General features: G+C 43.7%; 1 protein-coding gene across 1 annotated transcript in view; it reads right to left on the bottom strand.

Moving 5' to 3' along the window:
• Positions 1-727: 727 nt before the first annotated feature.
• arid2 (AT rich interactive domain 2 (ARID, RFX-like)) overlaps positions 728-20,709 on the bottom strand; it is a 31,760-nt gene continuing 11,778 nt past the window's right edge. The window contains exons 5-21 of the mRNA XM_018684328.2: positions 16,247-16,465; positions 15,810-15,877; positions 15,032-15,101; positions 14,245-14,495; positions 12,813-12,909; positions 12,455-12,664; positions 11,909-12,073; positions 10,296-10,374; positions 9,998-10,132; positions 9,617-9,837; positions 6,257-8,691; positions 4,764-4,918; positions 4,523-4,661; positions 4,288-4,373; positions 3,784-3,907; positions 3,221-3,312; positions 728-2,374 (exon numbers count right to left, since the gene is read on the bottom strand). Of these exons, the coding sequence (XP_018539844.1) occupies positions 2,263-2,374; positions 3,221-3,312; positions 3,784-3,907; positions 4,288-4,373; positions 4,523-4,661; positions 4,764-4,918; positions 6,257-8,691; positions 9,617-9,837; positions 9,998-10,132; positions 10,296-10,374; positions 11,909-12,073; positions 12,455-12,664; positions 12,813-12,909; positions 14,245-14,495; positions 15,032-15,101; positions 15,810-15,877; positions 16,247-16,465 (4,658 nt within the window). The 3' untranslated portion in view covers positions 728-2,262. The remainder of the gene's footprint in view (positions 2,375-3,220; positions 3,313-3,783; positions 3,908-4,287; positions 4,374-4,522; positions 4,662-4,763; positions 4,919-6,256; positions 8,692-9,616; positions 9,838-9,997; positions 10,133-10,295; positions 10,375-11,908; positions 12,074-12,454; positions 12,665-12,812; positions 12,910-14,244; positions 14,496-15,031; positions 15,102-15,809; positions 15,878-16,246; positions 16,466-20,709) is intronic.

The raw sequence follows: 20,709 nt of genomic DNA, 5'->3' as shown, positions 1-20,709 counted from the left end.
CTTGCCAGTAAATGGAGCTTGTTAGGTTCAGACTAGAGGGCTGTTTGAAGTCCAAGCTACCAACCATGAAAGCTGAGTGCTGAATATTAAAAAAACAGACATCTGTTCAGATGTCTCTTATTCAACACAGAACACAGGGACCATTTCTACCAAATGTAGCTCCACTGTCAGATGAATTTAAGTCACCTTAGCCAAACAGATTAAAAACTGAAATCTATTAGGTAAATCTATTACCTATATTAAAGTGGATATTGTTACAGCATTGATTTCAGTTGGGTAAGCTGGATGTTTCAACTACCTACCCATTAGCTTTAGCTATTTATTTTCTTAGTTATTAGTTTTTCCATTATTTTTTTCTATTTCAACCATTTATCCATTATTTTTAGCCATATTAGCAATTTACATATTGCTTTTACCTACCCATTTTAACCACTCTTCTAGCTAATTTAGCTAGCTAACTCTCAAAAACACGGTGTTACAGCCAGCTCGACATGAATGAATAATAAATGATAGAATTTATTAAAATTCCCAATTTCTACTTTTCCCAAAATCTGAGTGACTCAATCTTTCCACGTAACCCCCTGCAACCGCACAAGTGCAGCCTGGAGTACAAATACCACTGGTTTGGAATCACCACTAACTGCTAAATGTGCTGTGATTAAAAAGTCGGGAAAGTGGGAGAGACTTGTAGGGACAAAAGGGAAGAAGCAAGCGCAGAACCAAAGCAAAATGTTCAGTGTTTTATTTAAAAACTATAAACAGTCACCAAAGTAAATAAAGCCAATCTCTAACAGACTGTTAGGTCTATGTATAGTCACACATCCTACTGACACCGCAGAAATGAGGATGGTTGGGTTGCCCTGGTCAGATGCTAATACGACAGGCAGTCATAAATGTTACACAACACACGGTAGAGAGGACAGTCCGAGGACGTGAGCCGGAATGTGGCATGGTATTAAGAATGAAAAAATAGTACAATAAAACTCCACACTATATTAAGATAGAAAAAAGTAGTGAAGAAAATATCATACCTGCACGTAAAGCAAAGAACACAGGAGAAAACCTGTATAAAAACTCCATGTATTTAAACCAATTTACAAATACAAAAGAATTTTGGTACGCGCACTGTGCCCGTACAATGACAAAACGCTTACAGTGGATATATGTTACTTGTGTGTGTGCGTGTTGAGGGGAGGGTGTGTGAGGGAAGAGGAAGGAAAGAGAATACCTTCAATATTTTTTTTTCTTCTACAAAATGACATGAGATATATTATTCCATACTCTTTCAGCCAGCAAAATGAGTTCTACAAGGTATTATAATACAAAAAATGTCACAGTTCCACAAAAAACTGTTTTTCCCCCTCCCTAAGCTTTACAGCATCAGTACCTTTGCAGAATTATTTACAGGTTTTTAAGTACATTCATCCACTGCTGAGTATAGAATCACATTAGATACAAGTGACCAGGGATCATAAAAAAGCAAAAAAACAAAACCAACAAAAAAACATACTACTTTATTCAATCCTACCAAAGTAATGCTTCTATTACTCCACAGAGCAAGTTCTCCAGTGGCTGCATCGGCATGAAAGAGGATCTTCTTTATATATATTCACAACATATTTACAAGATTCTTTTTCATTAATTGTAATGGTATTCATTTCAATAATAAATAAGTGAAAATATATTGACTCAAGTAAGAAAACCAAGCTACCAAGTTTCTAAAGAAAAAAAATTCTCTGCGCCAGTTGCCAGCTGAGTCCTCCTCCACCCAACCCAGGGACACCTTGGTAGCCCCGCCCCCTCCCCTCCTCCCTGCCCATCCGTACTCGTCAGTCGACAGCCATTCACTCCAACCCACACATCAGTTCACGGGACGAAGAGAAAAATAAAAAAAATAACAAAAGAACTTAAACAAAATGTGCTCGTGTTTGGGGTTTCGTCGGTGGAGTCCCTTGGGGAAGCAGTCGTAAAGAGCTCCCCCTGCTGGGCAGCTGGTGGAAGACCCCGTGGCAGTTTTTTTTGTGTGTGTGTGTGGATGGAGGGGGCGCTTGGAACACAGGTTGGCGAGGAAGGAGGTGAGGGATGAGAGGGGGTTGGGAGGGGTGGCAGGCGCGGCAGAAGGAGGGTCTTCGTTGTGGTTTCCCCGCCCCTCTGCTCCCCCCTGTGGACCCGCTACGGCTCACCGGTGGCTTTTTCCTCTCGTCTCAGGAGAGGGATGGGGGTGGTGGGTGAGGGGGTTTTGTAGAGGTTGACCTTTTGGCGTTAAGCCTGGAGCGAGCGCGTCAGTTCATAAAGGCATTTGGCGAGCGTGGTGGAAACCTCCATGTTACTTAGCGCAAGCACAGAGAGGTGCGTCTCATGCCTCTTTACCAACCTGAGAAAAAAAAACAAAACACACAAGTTAGAGTGTTCAAGTAATAATCACCTTTTTATTCCAACTCCCAGGGGTTATCAAAATAATCAATGCAGAATGCAAGAAGCACTCAAAGAGTCAGAGGTTAATGTCCAGTCACCACAAAAAAAATTCCCAGAAATACTAGGGGTGTGATGATAAATCAATCTACACCGATCCAATGATCAATGATTCCATGGCATCGATCCTAAATGAAAACATTGATCATACATCAGAAACGTTTTACTGTCCCTGAACGCTGACAAAAAAAAAATATCACCAAGACCCTGAACTCTTTCTCTGTGATAGACACTCGCTACATCAACTTATTTTCAGCCCCTTTTTCTGTGGAAAGACCCAAAGCCCACCTCCATCCATGAGACTCTAATTAGGAGTAAGGTTTACACAATATCCTGCTTTAATGTGTACAAATGGGAATTTAATGTTCTTTCACTTTTCTTTTATAAATGTGAATAATGCTAAATATATCAGAATGTGGCACTTTATAGTGAACAGGAGGTCTATTTTTATTAACAGAGAAGACTGTTTCTCATTTCAATGCCTGGTCAGGGATAAAAATGTCAAATGATATTTTATTTGCTGTTTGTGATTTGATATGAATGTTAGTGACTGTGTTAAATCAGCACGATAGGGTTAGGGTTAGGGTTATCGATCGCTAGCTCCTGAACTGAATCAAAATCGCAGCAGACTTTGTGATATCGGTCCATATTGAATCGTCATTCACTGAATCAGTTTAATATCATATGGTGACGAAACTCGTGATTTACACCCCTACTAAATACTCCTGAAAACCAGTAGGATACTTACATGCGACCACAGTCAGAGTGCTTGGCGATGTTCTTTAACGTTAAGGCAGCAGTTAGTCGTATGTGTTTGGTCACTGGTCCCTCTTTCTCATCCTAGGAGAGGGAACAAATGAGAAATACAATCATGGATTTCAGTTTTATATATGACAGTGGTTTGGTAGGTTTGGTACAAGTGTCGACACATGGACAAACACTGAATTTATTTTCATCTAATTGTAATACTTGCATGTCAACAAAGTGAGATTTTTTTAAAAATAAATGTGCTTCACACTCCCGTCTCACTTTCCTATATTTATGTGCATTCCAAACTAATGGAGAACTTGGAAATGACCAAATCCCCCCCCACCCCACCTCGCCATTTCCAGTCAATCCTGACCTGAGTTTGAACCAGGAGGTGACAGAAACAGTGGGATTTAAAAGCCTCAGAGCAGCTTATGTCCACCTCGGCCAACCAAGAGCTTAGTAAGTCATACGCAAGTGTGTATGTGTGTGTGTGTGTGTGTGTGTGAGTTTAAAGGAAATTCTGGCAGAAATGTGGTCGTGGTTAGGCCCTGTTCTACTTACAGTGAAGTCCCTGAAGACCAGGTTTCGAGAGCCTCTGCGTAGGGCCATGAGAGCTGCGCTCGGATGATTGACGATTGCTTTCGGCGCTCGCGGTGCCGGAGTACTGCCTGCCACTGGTGGAGTCCTTTACAACAGCATCACACATAAACATTAGTGTTGTCAAATAGCACCATCAGTGCACCATTCTTTTTCCAGAAACTTTAATGCTGTATTTCTGGTACTTAGATTTGGTCTATGATAATTTGCCATTAAGGGAAATTCCCTTTTGACCACCAGTTAAGCAACATTTTGTCACAATGTTCTTTTTGACACACTGGACCCAAATGAAATCAGCCTCTAAATTCCACTGTTGATAAAAGCCTTCAGAGAATTTCAACCATTTCTGATATTGTGCAGGACATTCTCATGTAGTTTCAAGTGTACAAGCATGTATAAATATAATTTCAGACGTCAATCATTAATCAAAGTTAATTTCAACTAAGTTAATTAGAAAGGTGTACATACTGGGAAGAAGTCTGATTGGGACTTTGTGCCTGCTGCTCCTCTAATTTGAGTCCAGCCAGCAAAGCCTCTCGAGAACAGTGCTTATCCTGGGAAACAAAGAATGATTTTTAAGTTAAATGTCACCAGTGTTACATTGTTATAAATTCGTACTAATATGGTAATACTGGCACTATAACTGAAGCATCATAACAAAACTCAGCTGCAGAGTTAAAGTAAAAGTTAAAGGGAATCTAACCTGTAGATGCGTGATGAAGGACAGTCTCTGCCGGGGAAAAGGTTCACATCCCTCCCACAGACACTGGCCTCCATATGCATCCTTTCCACCGTGTTGCGTTGCTGCGTGGTAAAACACCTGAGATGGCGTTTCAAACCACCTGGAGAACAAACGAGAGCAAATCAGCACAATCTCGACAGCAGCTCAACTTAAGTTAATTATGAAGGAGAGACCGCTCAGTCTACGCTGTGGTAATACGCACCGTTTACAGGACTGCCACAGACACTTGAAGTTCTGCCCTGCTTTCCTGCTCTGCTCCGGTGGTGCTGCGGAGGTTTGCTGTGCTGGGAGGTGAGGGTTGTGGTTACCCGCTGGTGCAGGCTGGGATGTAGGGGGCGGGGATGGGGTTACCGTTGGCTGCAGGGAAGAGACACATCATTAGGAAAAGCTAATAAATATATATGTATGTGTGTGTGTGTGTGTATGTGTATCAGATGGATGACGTTGATAGTATTTATTATTTCTATAATAAATAATGTGGTGTGGAATCAGACAGGTCTTGTTGGCTGAGATGTAACCCCGGCCTGTCTCTTGGCAGAAGTTGCTCTCTCAGCTGCTTTTCTATAGGAGGTGGGTATCAGTGAGAGCCACATGGTCTTAACTGGTCTCACCTTCTTAACCTCCAAACGTTAGCTCATCACACCTAAACCCTCGCAACAAACACAACAACAAATGCTGTGCAGTTGTTGTTGAGAATTATTTTTATTTTTAGCTGTCTGCACCTGCCCTTAAAATTTAGCTTTTTTTGTAGACGTGTGATTGATTTTGAAACTTATGTGCTGAATGTTCACAGAGATACTTCTAAAAAAGGGAAATGAAATGCTTTATAATCAACAACTGACTTTCTATTGGATTTTCAGCTGTGTAAGAAGACAACTCATTGTCAGTGTGACACCAACAAAATGACTTTCTTTACAGCAGAAGTTCTGTTAGAACTGACGTCGTACTGAACACAGAACTCTGTGGAACAGAACTTCACATGCATATGCATATTCACATCACCTGCTGTTTGAAACAGTTTTATGATTTACCCACAGCCTGTCATGACATGCACATAGTAACAGACTAGTGTAGCACACACCTGCCTCACTTATAACCTACAGTGCAACATACATTAGTCACAGCTCAATTAAAGCTGAAAAAATATACATGTGCCAAAATCTCACACACACACCAGACTGTGACTCAGTCGCCTGACACTAAAATATCAGACATCTAGTACATAATGTGCTACTTCATCTTAGTTACATAACTATTTATTTCAGAATCAAACACAGCAACCACATTAAAAACACACTCAAGTTTGTGACCACCAGTGGCAGTGCAGAGCAATGTTTTGATGAGCTCTCTGTGTTCTACAGAGACACACACGAGCCACAGGCATGTGCAGGTTTAACTGTTCAACAGCTGAACATCAAGAATGTACACAGACAGAGGGAAGCATGAACTGAGAAAGCACAAAGCTGTTTCAGATCTTTTTTGGAGAACAAATCTGAGTATCAAATAATGGCTGTATCTCAGCTAATACCACAGAACAAGAGCACACATCACAGCTTCAAGATGAATGTATCCAATTAATGCTAATGCAAATACTCACACTGCTGTGTGTGTGACAGACCTGACATCAGGTCACACTACTAAGAGACACTGTGGATAAAAGTGGCTTACTGTGAGACTAACACTACAGTGACTCACCGTTGAGCCAGCTGCCTCTGTGGGCGAGCAGTTCCTCTGCTGAGTGGCGTTCTCTATTGCTACTTTGGCTACTGTGCTTGGGTCTGTTCCTGCTGGCACCGCCACCATAGTGGCACTGCTGCCTGCGTTGTTGGGGTCACTAATGGTGATGATCCGCACTCCCACTTTATTGGGGATCCCCGAGGATGCTGCCACCGTGCTGCGGTCCTCGTTCTCAGCTGGCCTCTTGAGGCCTCGAGCCTCAGAGGCCACTCCGTTTGCAGGAGAGGCAGCAAGACTCTGGGAGGTAAGAGTAACAGTGGAGGGGAGGGAGGAGTTGGGGAGCAGTTGCTGTCTTAGCACAGCGTGGCCCGGCCCCAAAGGTCCATTGGTTAATTCCGAGGGAAGCCTATTGCCTACTGCCTGGGGTCCGTTGGCCAGGCGCTCGGCCTGCTGGGCTTTGGCAGTGTCCTGCTGGGGGGGAGGAGGACTAGGGAGAAGGGGGTCTGAGCCGTGGCTCTTCTCAGAGGGGCCAACCTCCCCATTCCCCAAGTACTGTTTGGAAGCAATGTGATTTGGAATGTTTTTGTTAAAGTTGCCACCACTGTCACCCCGATCAAAGTCACACACTCCGTTGACTAAAGTCTTTTTTGGGTCGGGGTTTCCCTCCAGGGGGGTGTTCAGGCTGGGAGAGAGGGCCTGCTTCCCATTAGCAGGGTGACTCTCCATAGCCGGGCCATTTAGTGCCCCCTGGCTGTTCCCTGAGTGGTATGGAGGTAGATTAGACTCCATGCACTTCCGACCATTAAGCAGCTTGGCACCAGCCGCAACATCACCGTTACTGGTTTTGCCGTTGGCGGAGTCTCCCTCTTCCAAAGAGGAGTTCTCCATCACCTCTATCTTCCTCTCGTGGATGTGCAGCCCTGTGGCGTCCTTCGCCTCCTCCTCCTTCTGACAGATGATCTTGTCTCCTCTGAGTGGAGCTGGCAGTGGTGGCGGCGGTGGTGGTGGTGGAGCTGATGGGGTGTGGTGGGGCACCGTTCCAGTAGAGAATGGAGGAGAAGCGACGACAGGAGCCACAGCGCCCTGGCTGACAGCAGCAACAGCAGCAGTAGAGGTGGTGAAGCCAGTGTTGGGGACCACGGTAAATGTGACTTGCCCAGTTGCCGTGGGGCCCTGGATGATGGTAGCTGCCCCTGGGCTACTCGTGGAAATGAGCTGACCTGGCAAGAGCTGGACCGCTTGGAGGGCTGGAGCTCCTGCAGCAGGAAGCTGGCCAGGAACCAGCTGGACATTGAGCTGCTGAGGCTGAGGAGAGGGATTCTGGGTGCTGTAGCCTGCCTGGTAGATGACCTGTGGACTAGGGGCTATCGTGCTGTTGGGAGGGGGCACCTGTGGAGCGGGTAGGATGAGCTTTCCTCCCGGCGTGGAAGGCCCTCGCATTGGAAGCAGTAGCTGTTTGATCAAGCTGGACTCAGTGGAGGTAGGCTGAGAGGGAGGAGGCTGGGAAATAATTTGGAGCGGCGGCTGTTGTTGATGCTGCTGTTGGTGTTGCTGCTGTTGATGCCGTTTCATGGACAGTGCGTGGCTGACAGTTTGATTGGGCTGGACCTGGGTAGTGGAGTGAGAGGCAGGAGGCGGGCAGGGGCTGGAAGCAGCTCCAGGCTGCCCTGCTATCTGGATAGTCTGGGCACCGGGAATGGCGGAGGGGTTGGCAAGAACAATCTGGTGTATGGCAGGGGTGTAGGCCGGGCTCTGCTGGGGGTTGGGGCTAACTATTACTACACTCTGCGCCTGCTGCTGAGGCTGCTGGTTGGGAGTGGCTATCGTGGCTGCTGGTCCACCTGACTGGTTTGGCGCTGGTTTGGGAGCGATGTTCTGAAACGCAACGCGTGACCCCTGGGAATTGGGCACGCCCGCGATGCTTAACTGACCACCACCCACCTGGATGGAGGAGGGTGCCGATGCTGCAGCAACACACTGAGGTTCTACCTGGGGAGCTCCACCCTGAGGCCCAGACAGGGGAGGGGTTTGAGGCAGGGGAGGATGCTGGGTGATGGGAGGGCACACACCTTGTACCCTGGCGGTGAGGATGTGGCCCTGTGGTACCTGCTGAAATAGCGTAACTGGTGTCCCTGTGGGGAGCATGGGGGAGTGTTGCTGCTGAGCTGTATGTGATGCGGCAGGGTTCTGGGGGCTGTGGTTCTGGGTGGCTGGTGCCGACGTTGGGATCTGGACCACGGGACCAGGTCGGACCTGCTGCTGCTGCGCTGCTGCCAGAGGATTTGGTGGAGGCACCTGTGGGGGCACCGAGTGACGAGAAACAGTCGGGTGGCTTGCATGGGGAGGTTCCTGTGCAGTCAAGGCCATGGATGGGGCGGCACCACCGGTGCTGAGGCTGGGGCCTGAGGCCCGTACAAACTGGGGTCCAAGAATGGGATGCCCAGGAGGTAAGCCTGGTAACAGATTTACACACACAGAGAAAACTGGTCAGTAATGCAATGTCTAATAGAAAATGTGCAAAACATACACCAACATAATTGGTAGGGGAGCAAAAACATCAGACTAGGAAATTTTTACTACTGCACTAGTGACTCTTAAATCAATGGCAAAATTGTTTCTGTTTAATTCACATTATTTCCTTAATTAGCCCTGAGTGGGTAACGTTTGGTGAGCTTGGTGGACTTTCTTGCTCTATTCAATACAAGCCATAATGACCAATACAATCACATGATTCTCAATCCCCCCCCAAAATTTTAAATATTCTCAAAGGAGGTCTGTTCCCTGCAGTTAGATGTAATCATATTCATTGTTATTTAATATACTTGAGATGCAGCAAAATAAAAATATCATTCACCCAAATTATTTTTGTAACACACCATCGCCAAATGTGCTCTGTGTTTGGTTTCATGATATGTGATACAGCTTAGCTCTCTTCCTTTCAATTTTCCTAGTAAGCTCCTCCAAGTAACTTCTTTTCCTTTGATCATTTTCTCAATATGTTTGCCTTTGTAATTAGTTCAGCCATCTTGGTCCCAGCGGTACCAGCTCTGCTCTCTCTGTAAGACTGCCAGCATCCTTCTCCACAGTATCACTTTCTGAAGTGCCTTTTCTTTTACTCTGCAGCACCAAAGCTCCTGACTTTTGGCCCTTGTCTGTCTGATTAACTAAATACCTCCTGTATCAAGCATTTCAAACCCGAGCCAGAGGAGATTAAGAGTCAGGATCGTGGATGACTGAACAAAACCTGATGCGTGTAACTTTGATTTATTTATAGCCTCATGTAAAGCATTTTTAACTTTGTAGCTAGGACATGCTCTTACAGTGAACCTTCTCATTAAACAGAAAGCACATAGACCTGATTGACTCTACTAGTTGTACCTGGAGGCGGGGCCTGAGGGTCTCCAGGTGCTTCATGTCGGGCTGCTGGAGGTGGAGGAGCTGCTGCCGGACTTTGCTGCTGTTGCTGCTGAGGCTGCTGGTAGTACAGCTGGATGGGCAGGGGGATTGACCTTCGCCTTAGCCCTACCAGAAGGATATGAACCTGGCCGTTGGCCTTGGGCTCCTCTTGCCGCCGCATCGTGTGGTTGGGGAACACAGTCCTGTGGTGACGGGGGGCAGTTAGAGAATTGTTACACTTCAAAACTTTGACATTTTGTTTTAGTTTTACATTTTAAGTTACTTTTACATATTAAGTAACTGAATAGCTTTGGTCAGTGCATAGAGATTAAATCATCAGACGAGTGGAGAAAGGGAACTGACCGCAGACACTTGAGGAAGCCAGTGGAGTTCAAGATGTTGCTTCGTCCCATTTTACTGCATGTGGCCAGATACTCCGAGTACATTTCGGACCGTGACACGGAGCCCTCAGGGTATGTCTCAAAGTGTGCGTTTAGCCTGTTGGATGGAAAAAAACATGGACAGAAAAGTTATCATCCAAGCAAAAAAAGTCCGTAAACAAGATCAAAATCCTAAATCTGTTCTCTCTCAGAGACATCTCAACTGTATTTCTCTTCAATTAAATCATCACAATAGATGTATACAGATGAATAACTCTTACCACTGCAGTGTAAATTTTTCCCCATCTAGTTCAACAATACCAGGTGGCGGTTGAGCGGACTGAACCGGGACCCTTGTTACTGGGGAGACAAAAAAAAAGAGAAAATAGGTTAAGGCTTCTGTATAATTGATTTAACGCTTAGAGACTGCACTGCAAAGTAAAGACAAACATTGTCTATTGATTCATTAAATGTCAGGTTTGTAGTGCTCCCCAGGCTGTCCACTAGGTGTCAGCATACTAATAACTTTGCACTGTGGCCCTCTGACAGCACTGGATGGCACCTGCAATGTTAGGTGGGTTTGAGTTCCATCAGGGGGGTCACTTGATAATTCACACTCAGGCTGCTGAGAGAAGCGTGAAGAGCTGCTTTTTACATTTGTTTACAGTCACCGAAAACTCACAGTTGAGACTTTGTAATCAAACAGGTGTGATCTTTCTTGGTGGTCTTGCCATCAGCTCCTAGAAAAAAAACTTGACTGCTTCCATATGGTTTTGTTTTACTGACATTTCATCATCTTTTTTTCTGCTTTAAAACACTGAATTTTTTAACTGCTGCAAATTCCCAGGTTGCATCATCTTTCATCACAGACAGATCAGAAACGTGTGTGTGAATTATTAAGGAATGCAACTGATACAGGAAAAAACTGTTCAATTTATTTTATCATCAGAGGTCCAACTTGTAAATAAGAGGATGTATTCAGCAGCTAGGACCTGCCAGCAAACATAACAGGCTTGCAAACAAGGTTTAGTGCAGGATGTGGAGCTGGATGGAATACTGTGTGGCTCAGCAACAGGTGAGTTTGTCAGCTGTAAGTGAATCATAGATTCTGTATTTGTTACCTACACATTTTTACAGTGATAACAGTAGCTTTGAGTGCACGTATAACATTTAACAACTTTATGTCTCTCTTGGCTCAAAATACACACAACAAGTCAAATACAGATCTTATTTGGCCATTTATTGTGTTGATGTGTGTTGAATTGATTTGATTTGAATTGATTGACCAAGTGCTGGAACTGTTGAAACTTTTATGTGATTGATGTCGGGTGCATCATGGTGAAACTGCGCTGGAGTATTGTTAGTTCAGGCTGTTATAAGCTCAAACATACAGTTAAGCAGCAGGGATTTCTATTACTTTCACTCTGAATACCATGACTCACACATTGCCACACCAGTCTCTTGTGGATTTACTGCTGCATGTCTGCTTGTAATCATTTGCCTTATTTACATTGCCTTTTGAAATTGTATTTGCATGGAAACACCCCAACAGCCCTGCGTCCTGAGCTTTGGTGAGCAAAGTCAGAATAAACAAAGGTGTTTTTTTTAATCTTTTGTCCCATATATGTATAGATTTGTACAAAGCTAAATTAGATCAACTTTCACATTATTTTAAAATATAAGTGAAGGTTAGATATCCACTGGTGAAGATCAAGCATACTCAAAACTTTCTTTACTGGTTTATTCCCCATCCCTGTTCCCTGGTCTGCTCCTCATCTGATCACTGCATCGGTCACAATTTTCTAATCAACGGGCACAGGTTCCACCCAACTCCCTTCAGCAGTGTCAGAGACTGTGTGTGACTGACAGATGGAGGAGATGTACAGACACTCACCCGGTGCTGCTGGTCCCTGCACGGCTGCAGGTACCTGCTCTACCAGCTGCGGTCGGACCTCGGCCGCCTGGTCGGCGTTGGCCTGATGCTCGATCAACCGCACCGCTGTTAGGGCGTCAGGTCCAAACGTGTGAAGGTCCACCGATACTAGTCGCACTAACAGGTCTGAGCAGAGAGGTGGGGGGAGAGAGGGGAACACATGGGGATCAGTACGGAGGAGCCTGGCTGAAATGCACAGCCACATTTTAGCCATTTAGCAGGGAATTTAATCCAAACCCAACCAGAGGAAGCAATCATTAAAGATTTCAGGGGTAGAGGGAAAGACACAGCATCATCTGAGGCAGTTAGTCATGAATGGAAAGACTAGCGTGACAGAACTTGGCAGGCAGACAAGTTACCAAAACTCATCTAAGTCCATGTGACATCAGATTTCAAGCTCTGGATTCACTTATCATGAAGAATGAACTCAAATTAAAAAAAAAAAAAACCAAGGGAAGTAAATTTCCGTCTTTGACTCTCTCTCTTTTTTTTTTAAACCATTCATACCTATGCTGTGGTCGACAGAGGCGATCTTGCTGCAGGGAACCTCTCCGAGCTGGGCCAGCAGGTACAGCACCTCCAAGGAGGCCATGAGGAGCATGAGGTCAGGCAGGGTGAGGAGCATCATTACCTCCCTGTACGAGTCCTGGTCCACATACTCACAGATTAGTACACCATTGTCCTCCGCCTTGCTGAGGTTGCCCAGGATCTCCATTGCTAAGGACGTGCACAAGAAGACACAGATGTCTTTACATTAAGATGCTTCATATACCATACTGACATTAACAGTCAACATGCAGAGTTTGCCCAGCCTATATCTAACCTCGGCAAACAAGTCGCCACAATGAGCCACCAGGGCACTCACCTCTCATTTTGAGGAACCTGTCCCTGGACATCAAGCATTTGGTGATGGTGTGAAAGATCAGATGAGTCGTCCGAAAGTCAACAGGATCCAGCTGGAGCTACAACAAGTCAAGACAAAGTTTTCATGATCCCACCATCCAGCAAGTCAGCTGGGAAGAACTGCTACATTCATTATTAATATTTTTCAGAGTGGACTGTCTGTTCTCAGTATAGAGATTATAAGCAGGCTGAGATGGGAACACTTAATAGTAACACTGAACCACAGCGCATGGCTTGTTACTTAAAAACAACAGGCTGTCGGACAACATACAGCAACTTCATAACAACATATAAGCAGCCAGTAAAATTTATATTATTTATATTTACATGTGGCTTTGCAGTATCATATCTGTGTAAAGTGCTCTAAATCAACCATCCAATTAACCACATCAAAGGCTTAACTGATGGTATTAGGACTCCCAGTATGCATACATGTGTCTTATACAAATAAATGTGATACTAAAATTTGACGCAAGCTCGTGTAAGGCATTCACTGAGGATTAACAGCAATATTCTCAAGATTCTTCATTTCTAACCATCTGACAGCCATAGTCCTCATTTCATAGGAAATCTGAACTTCAGATGCAGCTATTTGCGTTTGTAAAGATACCACAGGTCTGTCCCAAATAAATCCATCAGGCATGTCTGTTTCTGAACAGTAACTAATCACTTAATCGCTAATTGATTTTGCTAGTTAATTGGCAAATTAATTAGGGCTAATATTAGCTTTATATACTGGCTGAAACCCCATGCTGTTTTTTGTGTCACAGTGGTTATGCTAGTCCAATTTTTTTTAAACATTAACTGTAACCCCACAAACTAATGTACTGTAATTATATGGTCCTTGGCCTAGCCACACATGCATTGCAATTGCTAAAACAAACAAAAAGAACAAACATTTTAAAAAAGCAATACAATTTAACAAACCCACTACCAAACTCTTTGAACACAGAGCATTGCTCTTACTACAGCCAAATGCAGACTGCTGCAACACCTGCTGCGCCTAGTTACTGTTGCTATGCTGTGATTGAACACTTGCTACATAGGGGAGGGGTTTAGTCAGTAATGAATTAAATCTGTTCAGACCACTGCAGTGAATAATGTAATACATAGTTCACATTTTTTTCCTCAAATGACACTGATATCATACATCAACTGAAGCAACTCGTCTCAAGCTCCGATTCAGACTGTTTGGAGTAGATGATGGCAGTTTAATGTGTCACACTAACCTACATTTGAATACAAATCTTCCTCAGGCAGTTCACTTTTACTACATTACTGAACTGACCCAAATCCATAACATTGGTTTTTAAAGTCACGCTTGTTATTTTTAGCAAAACATTTTGGCACTGGCTGTTTTGACTCGAACCAATTCCCCCCAAAACCAGACCCACCTCGGCAGCCACGTTGCCCAACGTGTCCAGTCCGAGCTGTCGGAGTGAGATGAGGTTACAGTGGGCACAGAGCAAAAGGAAGCGCAGGCACGTTCGGTTGGCCGCCAGCAGCTTGACATTGGCCTCCTCGAAGGAGAGGTTTCGCAGGATAACGGCAATCTGCAGCACCCGCTGGGCCTCCATGTCACTGATACCGGGGTTCCGCGGCGGGTGGAAGAGGCTCTGCCAGCGCTCCTCACACGATGTACCATCTGCAGAGAGGAGGAACAACTCAGAGCTCCGTGCCAGATGAGGGTGTGAGCACGTATTGTTCAACAGCGATAAAATTAGTGTCTGAAATCTAACTTTAAGGATCACATGCTACAAGAAAAAACAACCTATGCATGTTCTGTGTTTTTAAAATATAATGTAGCACTTGAGCTTCCCTAAACTGTACCATTATTTGTGTTCCTTTTGTGCAGTCGTGTGTGGGAAAGTTCATTGCAAATATTTAATCTATCTTTGTTTTATTGTACGTGATCTTCACATTCTTTGGTAAAAGAAATGTGAAATGCTCAGTAAATGCAAGATTAGAACTTCTAGTATCAAGGAGAAAGTCACAACAAAACACATCCCACTTCTCACTCACACATATTACACAATAAAACTGAAAAGGAAGTCACAGTAAACAAGGTCTGCACACTTGAGCATGTCATTGCCTTTTAGTTGTCAATAAATACACCATGGGAGCTTACACAAGTGTAGCCTTATATTGCTTTCTGTGGCCTTTCCCACTAAGAGTGTTTACCTTGTGCTGGGCTGCTCTTGTCCCAGATCAGCTCCCTGACTTCAGCGTCCTCCACCACCTCTTTCCAGAACTGCAGAAGGACAGAAGCTGTCAGCAGGGAATTTAAAAGCACGCTAATAAATGGATTACAGCCAAATTAGGCAAACATACACTAACAGACCTGAAGTACACATCAATTTCAAGTTACTGCTGCATGATGATCAAACAAAACCCATAACACTTAGGTCAGTGGGGCTACCAGTTCAGCTAAGTACTTTATCGACTCATTGATGACCGTAATGACGGTTTCAACTCTAATCATCTTACATTTTTGGGAACTTGAAACACATTTTCCCATCTCAGCAGGGAGACCAGCCTTCCCTCTGACAACTCACACTGAAGCCTATTGCATTAGATACTAAGTGTCAAGATACTGAATCCCTACTGGCACCAGCTCTCACTGAATGTGACCTCTGGCTTTGCTCAAGGACTGACAGCCGAGGGAACTGAGTCATGATTGTGGATTAAAAAAAATAAATAAATAATGCAGTGTAGTATTTACATTACATGCATCTTAAATGGGCTGTAATCAAAGTAGATTGACCTCCACTCTGTGTAAAGATGCCTTGTGAAAACTGCTCTGTAACCACTCTTACACTGTAAAAAGTGATCCCATTACTCTGCTGCTTCTTAGTGGAAGCACTTGTTAGTGGTCACATGAGACATATTTGGGAGAAACAAACTGCAGAACACACATGAGGTCACACAAATTTAAAAAAAAAAGGAAATTAAACTTTACCCTGACAAAGTCCCGGCAGGTTTTCTCCTTCCAGTCTGTCCCAAACACCCCGGAGAAGCTGCCTAGCGCTGGAGAGTAGAGTAGAGTGTTAGGGTTCAGCTCAGTATTACTTGTATCTATTCCCTTGTTCTTCAATTCCCAACTGACAAATTATATTTAGGAGGTGCTAAGTACAGAAAACCTTTGATCCTGGAGCACAGAAGTGAGAAATGGAGGCAGCAAATTGGGGAAAAAATACATTTTCAACACAGAGACTGATTTTGCAGTTCTCCCCATGTCAACTTTTTAACGTCATGTATATTGAAAGCTTTCTTTGTTAGCTGAGGCTTTCATTAATGCAACAGATGAGAAAACACTCTCAAATAAAAATGACTTTTCTATTCCACTGTCTACCATCTTAAATAAGGAGTACAATCTGAGCGAGGCTGGGAACGTACAGTCGTCGAAGACACCGGCGTGGGCCAGCAGCAATGTAACCAGTTTGGGGTCCTTGTCCAGCTGCATGGCGTGCTTGCTCTCGTTGGAAAGCAGAGTGCAAACATTAACAGCAAAGTCCACTTCGTTGGGTAGGCCCGAGAGGAGAGACAGCACCAGTTTATTGTAGTCACACGGTGGAACGAAATCCGTAGACAGTCCATAGCTTTGGCGGAGATAGTCTGGAGAAAAAGAAAAAAAATAAATAATAATTAAAAAAAATATATCAGGGTTACTTTATATATTCCACAATAAGTCATCAGTGCAACATGTGAATATAAGCCACAGAGCTGCAGAAAAGGAGGAAAGCCCAGTTCCTCCACTGCACCACAGCTGCCTCGGCACACCTTCAGCCACTTAAACTCTGATTTATTTTTACTTTAACTGAGTTTAAGCAAACCAAATGGGCTGTTAAGCTGTTCAGTGAAAGCTGTCTTTGCTTCAAATTAGTTTGATGAGCCATGCCTTGTCTGACTGAGGAACATGAATGTTCTTTAACTTTTAATTGTGTTTGTCTCTGACTCAGTCAAGCTCCATGATTGGTTTTTTATAATTAAAAGGCGTCTAATCCTAAATACTAAAGAGCCCCGTGTGGAGAGAGACTGATTTGAAAGTTATTATTCAGCAGTTCTAAATGACTGATGATCCAGTCTGTGAAAGTGCAATCATTTTGTCAAGACCCAAGATTCCTCCCTGTGCTGTGGTTTGATTTTCTGCTATCAATCATTTTATGTGCATGGGTGTCATTTTTCTATACAGTGGATATTTCAATTTGATGCAGGATTTGTAGACTCCTGCCTCTGGAAACCAATCATAAAGCAGAGAGGAGTCCTACTGAGTGAATCTGATTTCCATGCTGAAAAGGTTTGTGCAGGCAAATGTAATTCAGCTGAGTTGCCATTATAGCAGCAACAGCTCCATTCAAAACCAAAAAGTCTGTGCTCGTCCTCCAACACCTACAGCGAGCCAGTACTGTACAGAGGAGCAGAGACGGATGTACAATATGTCACATCACAGACAAGGATGTAAGGGCAGAGTGAAATAAAAGTTCCTCTCAGAACTAAAACCAAAACATGTCAACAGGGCAGACCAAAGCTCAGAGTAATACCAGAGCAATGGTCAAATAATTAACCAACACGGAGCCTGCCAAGCTAACACAGAACAATCTCAACCTGGCGGTCTCACTGCATTACACTTACATTTAAATTCAGAGCCTGGAGAAAAGACAGGATTCATTTTAAAAGGTCTGTAACAGAGCTAGACCAGTGAATGAGCCACACAAACATACTGACTGATATTAGCTTATTGCAGATATAATAGTATTAGTGTATGTGGGCTGATAAAATGCCATGCTGAGTTTGAGGTCATTTAAAAACCATGTTTATAGTTTGTCAAACAAACATACACTCCAGAATTCACCCTCCTTTTAGTACTGGTCTCCACCATATTCTGAGGGAAACATTTGGCTCCTTAGCTGCTAAATGCTCAGATTAAAACTACAACGATTAGTGGTTTAATTGATTAGTTGAACAACAGACAATTACACAACAACTATTTTTATAACTCAGGTTAAAAACAGGTTAAAAAAAAAATTGGCCAGTGGGGGCTATTACATTGTGGAAAACCAGTCTTCAAAGGCAAAGTCAGACATTTGGAATAAGTGTAGTTTGATCAGGGGACGATGATAATAATATTATCAGCGGACTTGACTTTGACATAATGATGGGTAACAGGTCAGGTCTGGCACTTGGCCTTATGGGTGCGGGCAGATTCTGGTTTTCAAAGTCGGACCCGTGCAGGGCTCTGCTCTGTGGCTTTGTCACGACAAGAAGCACCGTTCACATTCAAGGCATGGGATCATCTTCACAGATCTGCAAAAATTCAAACGCCAAAAAGTTCCACTGCGGCAAAGCAAAGAATCATCACTCAAAACAGGATTTCAAAAAGAATAACTACAAAGTCAAATGTTGGGGGAAAACTATTGTGCTCTTCAGTGTCTGACTCATCTGGGTGGTGAATGAGAGAAAACTCACAAGCCACAGACTGAGTTCACCAGCATTGTGTTGTGTGCCTGTTCCTACCACAGCCACGTTTTGGAGTCAATCAGCTGAGCTGGCAGAGGGCTAACAGTCACACACTAAAGGGCTGGAGGCTCTAATCTAAACTCAGGTGGAGGGAAAACCAACAAGTGCTTCCTTCCTCCGTTCATCAATAACTGCTGTCGGGAGAGTCAATTATCTCCAAGAGAAGCTCAGCAGTCAACTCTGCAACACTGTGAGGCCAATGGACAGCACGCGCTCGCTGTGTGTGAGCAGGGTCGAACAACACACACACACACACACACACACACACACACACACACACACACACACACACACACACACACACACACACACACACACGAGGTTGGCCTTGGTCAGCTGCACAAAAACATTTAGTTAGAAAAATGATGTGGTTACTCAGAGGCTGCTCTTTCATCACAAAAGCTAAAAAATATTCATCAATGCTTAGGGGTGTGTAGGAAACTTAAAAGAAAAAAAAAAGACACTGACAATTGCTGCATTCTTTCGTAGCCTTGGTTCAAAAAAAAGCACTGCTTCGCAAGGTGAGAGCTGAATTAAATGAGTCACTGTGTAAAAGCAGTGATAAATGTTGAATACAGTGAGCAGGCTCATGAAGTGGACAGAGCTTAGCTGCGACAGAGCTCCTCAGGCAGGTTTGTGAAGGTAATCACAATACAGATCATTTCTTCCTGTCTCCTAACTTTGCAATAGATTTTTACTTTGTTCGTGTGAAAAGCGAACGTTACTGAGGAAGAGTTAATCAAATGGCTTGATGAGGTGGATGGGATGTTCACAGGTTAGGGTTACAGTTCAAGAGTACCTGCGTCATGATGCTATGAATTTAAAAAATCACCATGGAGATAGTGTGCCAAAAACACCAGGTGTAACAAATATCCAAGGACTTTTAGAAAACTAGAACCGAAATGACCACAAAGCAAAAATAAAAGAGAAGTAGCAACAGGTGAAAAATCTCTTATTTCTAAAGTGAGATTTCACGTCATTGCTCAATTTAGAGATGACGCAGCTTTCGTGTTCTCAACCTGGGGGTATGATGCTTTTAACTGCTTAAAAGGAATAGTCTGACATTTTGGCAAATTATGCTTATTTGCTTTCTTGCTCAGAATTAGATGAGAAAAGTGATACCACTCTAATGTCTGTGCAGTAAATATGTAGCTAGAGCCAGCAGTCTGTTAGCTTAGCTCTGTCCAAAGGTAACAAAACCCGCCTACACGCACCTTTAAAGCTCACCGATTAACACATTATATATCTCGAGACTTTAAGAACAACAATGTGTTGAGCTATTTCTTGGCTTCATGGAATCTCCGACTGCTCTCAGCCAAGAGATAAACCGGTACAAACCCCTGTAAAATAGCAAATTGTTGTTTTCACACTTTTTGTATAGATTAAACACACAACAGAAAGTGTTAGTTACTGAGCTATTGATGCTGTATGGTGGGCAGAATTTGTTTCTTTGTTACTAGAGTTAAGCTAGCCATCTCCCACTATTTCCATGTATTACATGTAATAAAGTTAGTGAGACAGTTCTAGCGAGTAAAAGGACAATGGCCATTTTCTCCCTCATCAGTATACTGCTAACAGCTGCTATAAAACATGTGCTTGCACTTTATCTGATGCTAAATTAGTTAGCCATGAAGTTAGTTAGCTCATGCCATGGCTAGTCCATGGAAACAGCTGATTAACTGTCTGTTACTACATTAGTTAGCCGCAAAGCTGGCAAACACTGGCTTGTCAGGAGAAAACAACTGATGAACTGTCTGTTGCTAAATTAGTTAGACAGGAGGGTAGCAAACACCAGTGGAAAACAGCTAATGAATAACATAGCATTATACTGATTCTGCCTAAATGACATAATGCCATTTACATCCTTGACTTGGTGTCAGTGCAGTTAGCGGGAGTTTGTCACAAAAGTTTAAAGCTGAGACACAGCACCTTTTGTAAATCAGCATCATGCACATGCAGCCTGCTTGACAAATGGCACATTAAAACCTGACCACAGTCAATTTCCTGAAAGCCGTAATTAAAAGTGCAAACACTTTTAGGGTGAACTCTGGGGCTTGTAAAAATGTGAGACACTGAAGCTATCTGAACCATTATTCTTCCTTCATCATATTCTAGTGAAATAAATTCCACCAACTAGAAAATCTCTGAAAAACAAACAGTTTTTGTTGAGGCACATTTCTATGCATATGCTTGACCTGTGGGCTGACCAGTTTCCCATGCATCTCACACACAGCTCTGATGAAGCGATGCTTCCCTGTAATCACATCTGCGTGAGGATTAAATGTTTGAGTTGGCCAACGGGCAGAGAGGAGGAGAGAGAGAGGCAGGATGAACTTCAGACA

Source organism: Lates calcarifer, linkage group LG18 (genome assembly GCF_001640805.2).
Source record: "Lates calcarifer isolate ASB-BC8 linkage group LG18, TLL_Latcal_v3, whole genome shotgun sequence".
Lineage (NCBI taxonomy): Eukaryota > Metazoa > Chordata > Actinopteri > Centropomidae > Lates > Lates calcarifer.
The sequence above is the reverse complement of the archived record's forward strand: the minus strand, read 5'-3'. Positions and strand labels throughout refer to the sequence as shown.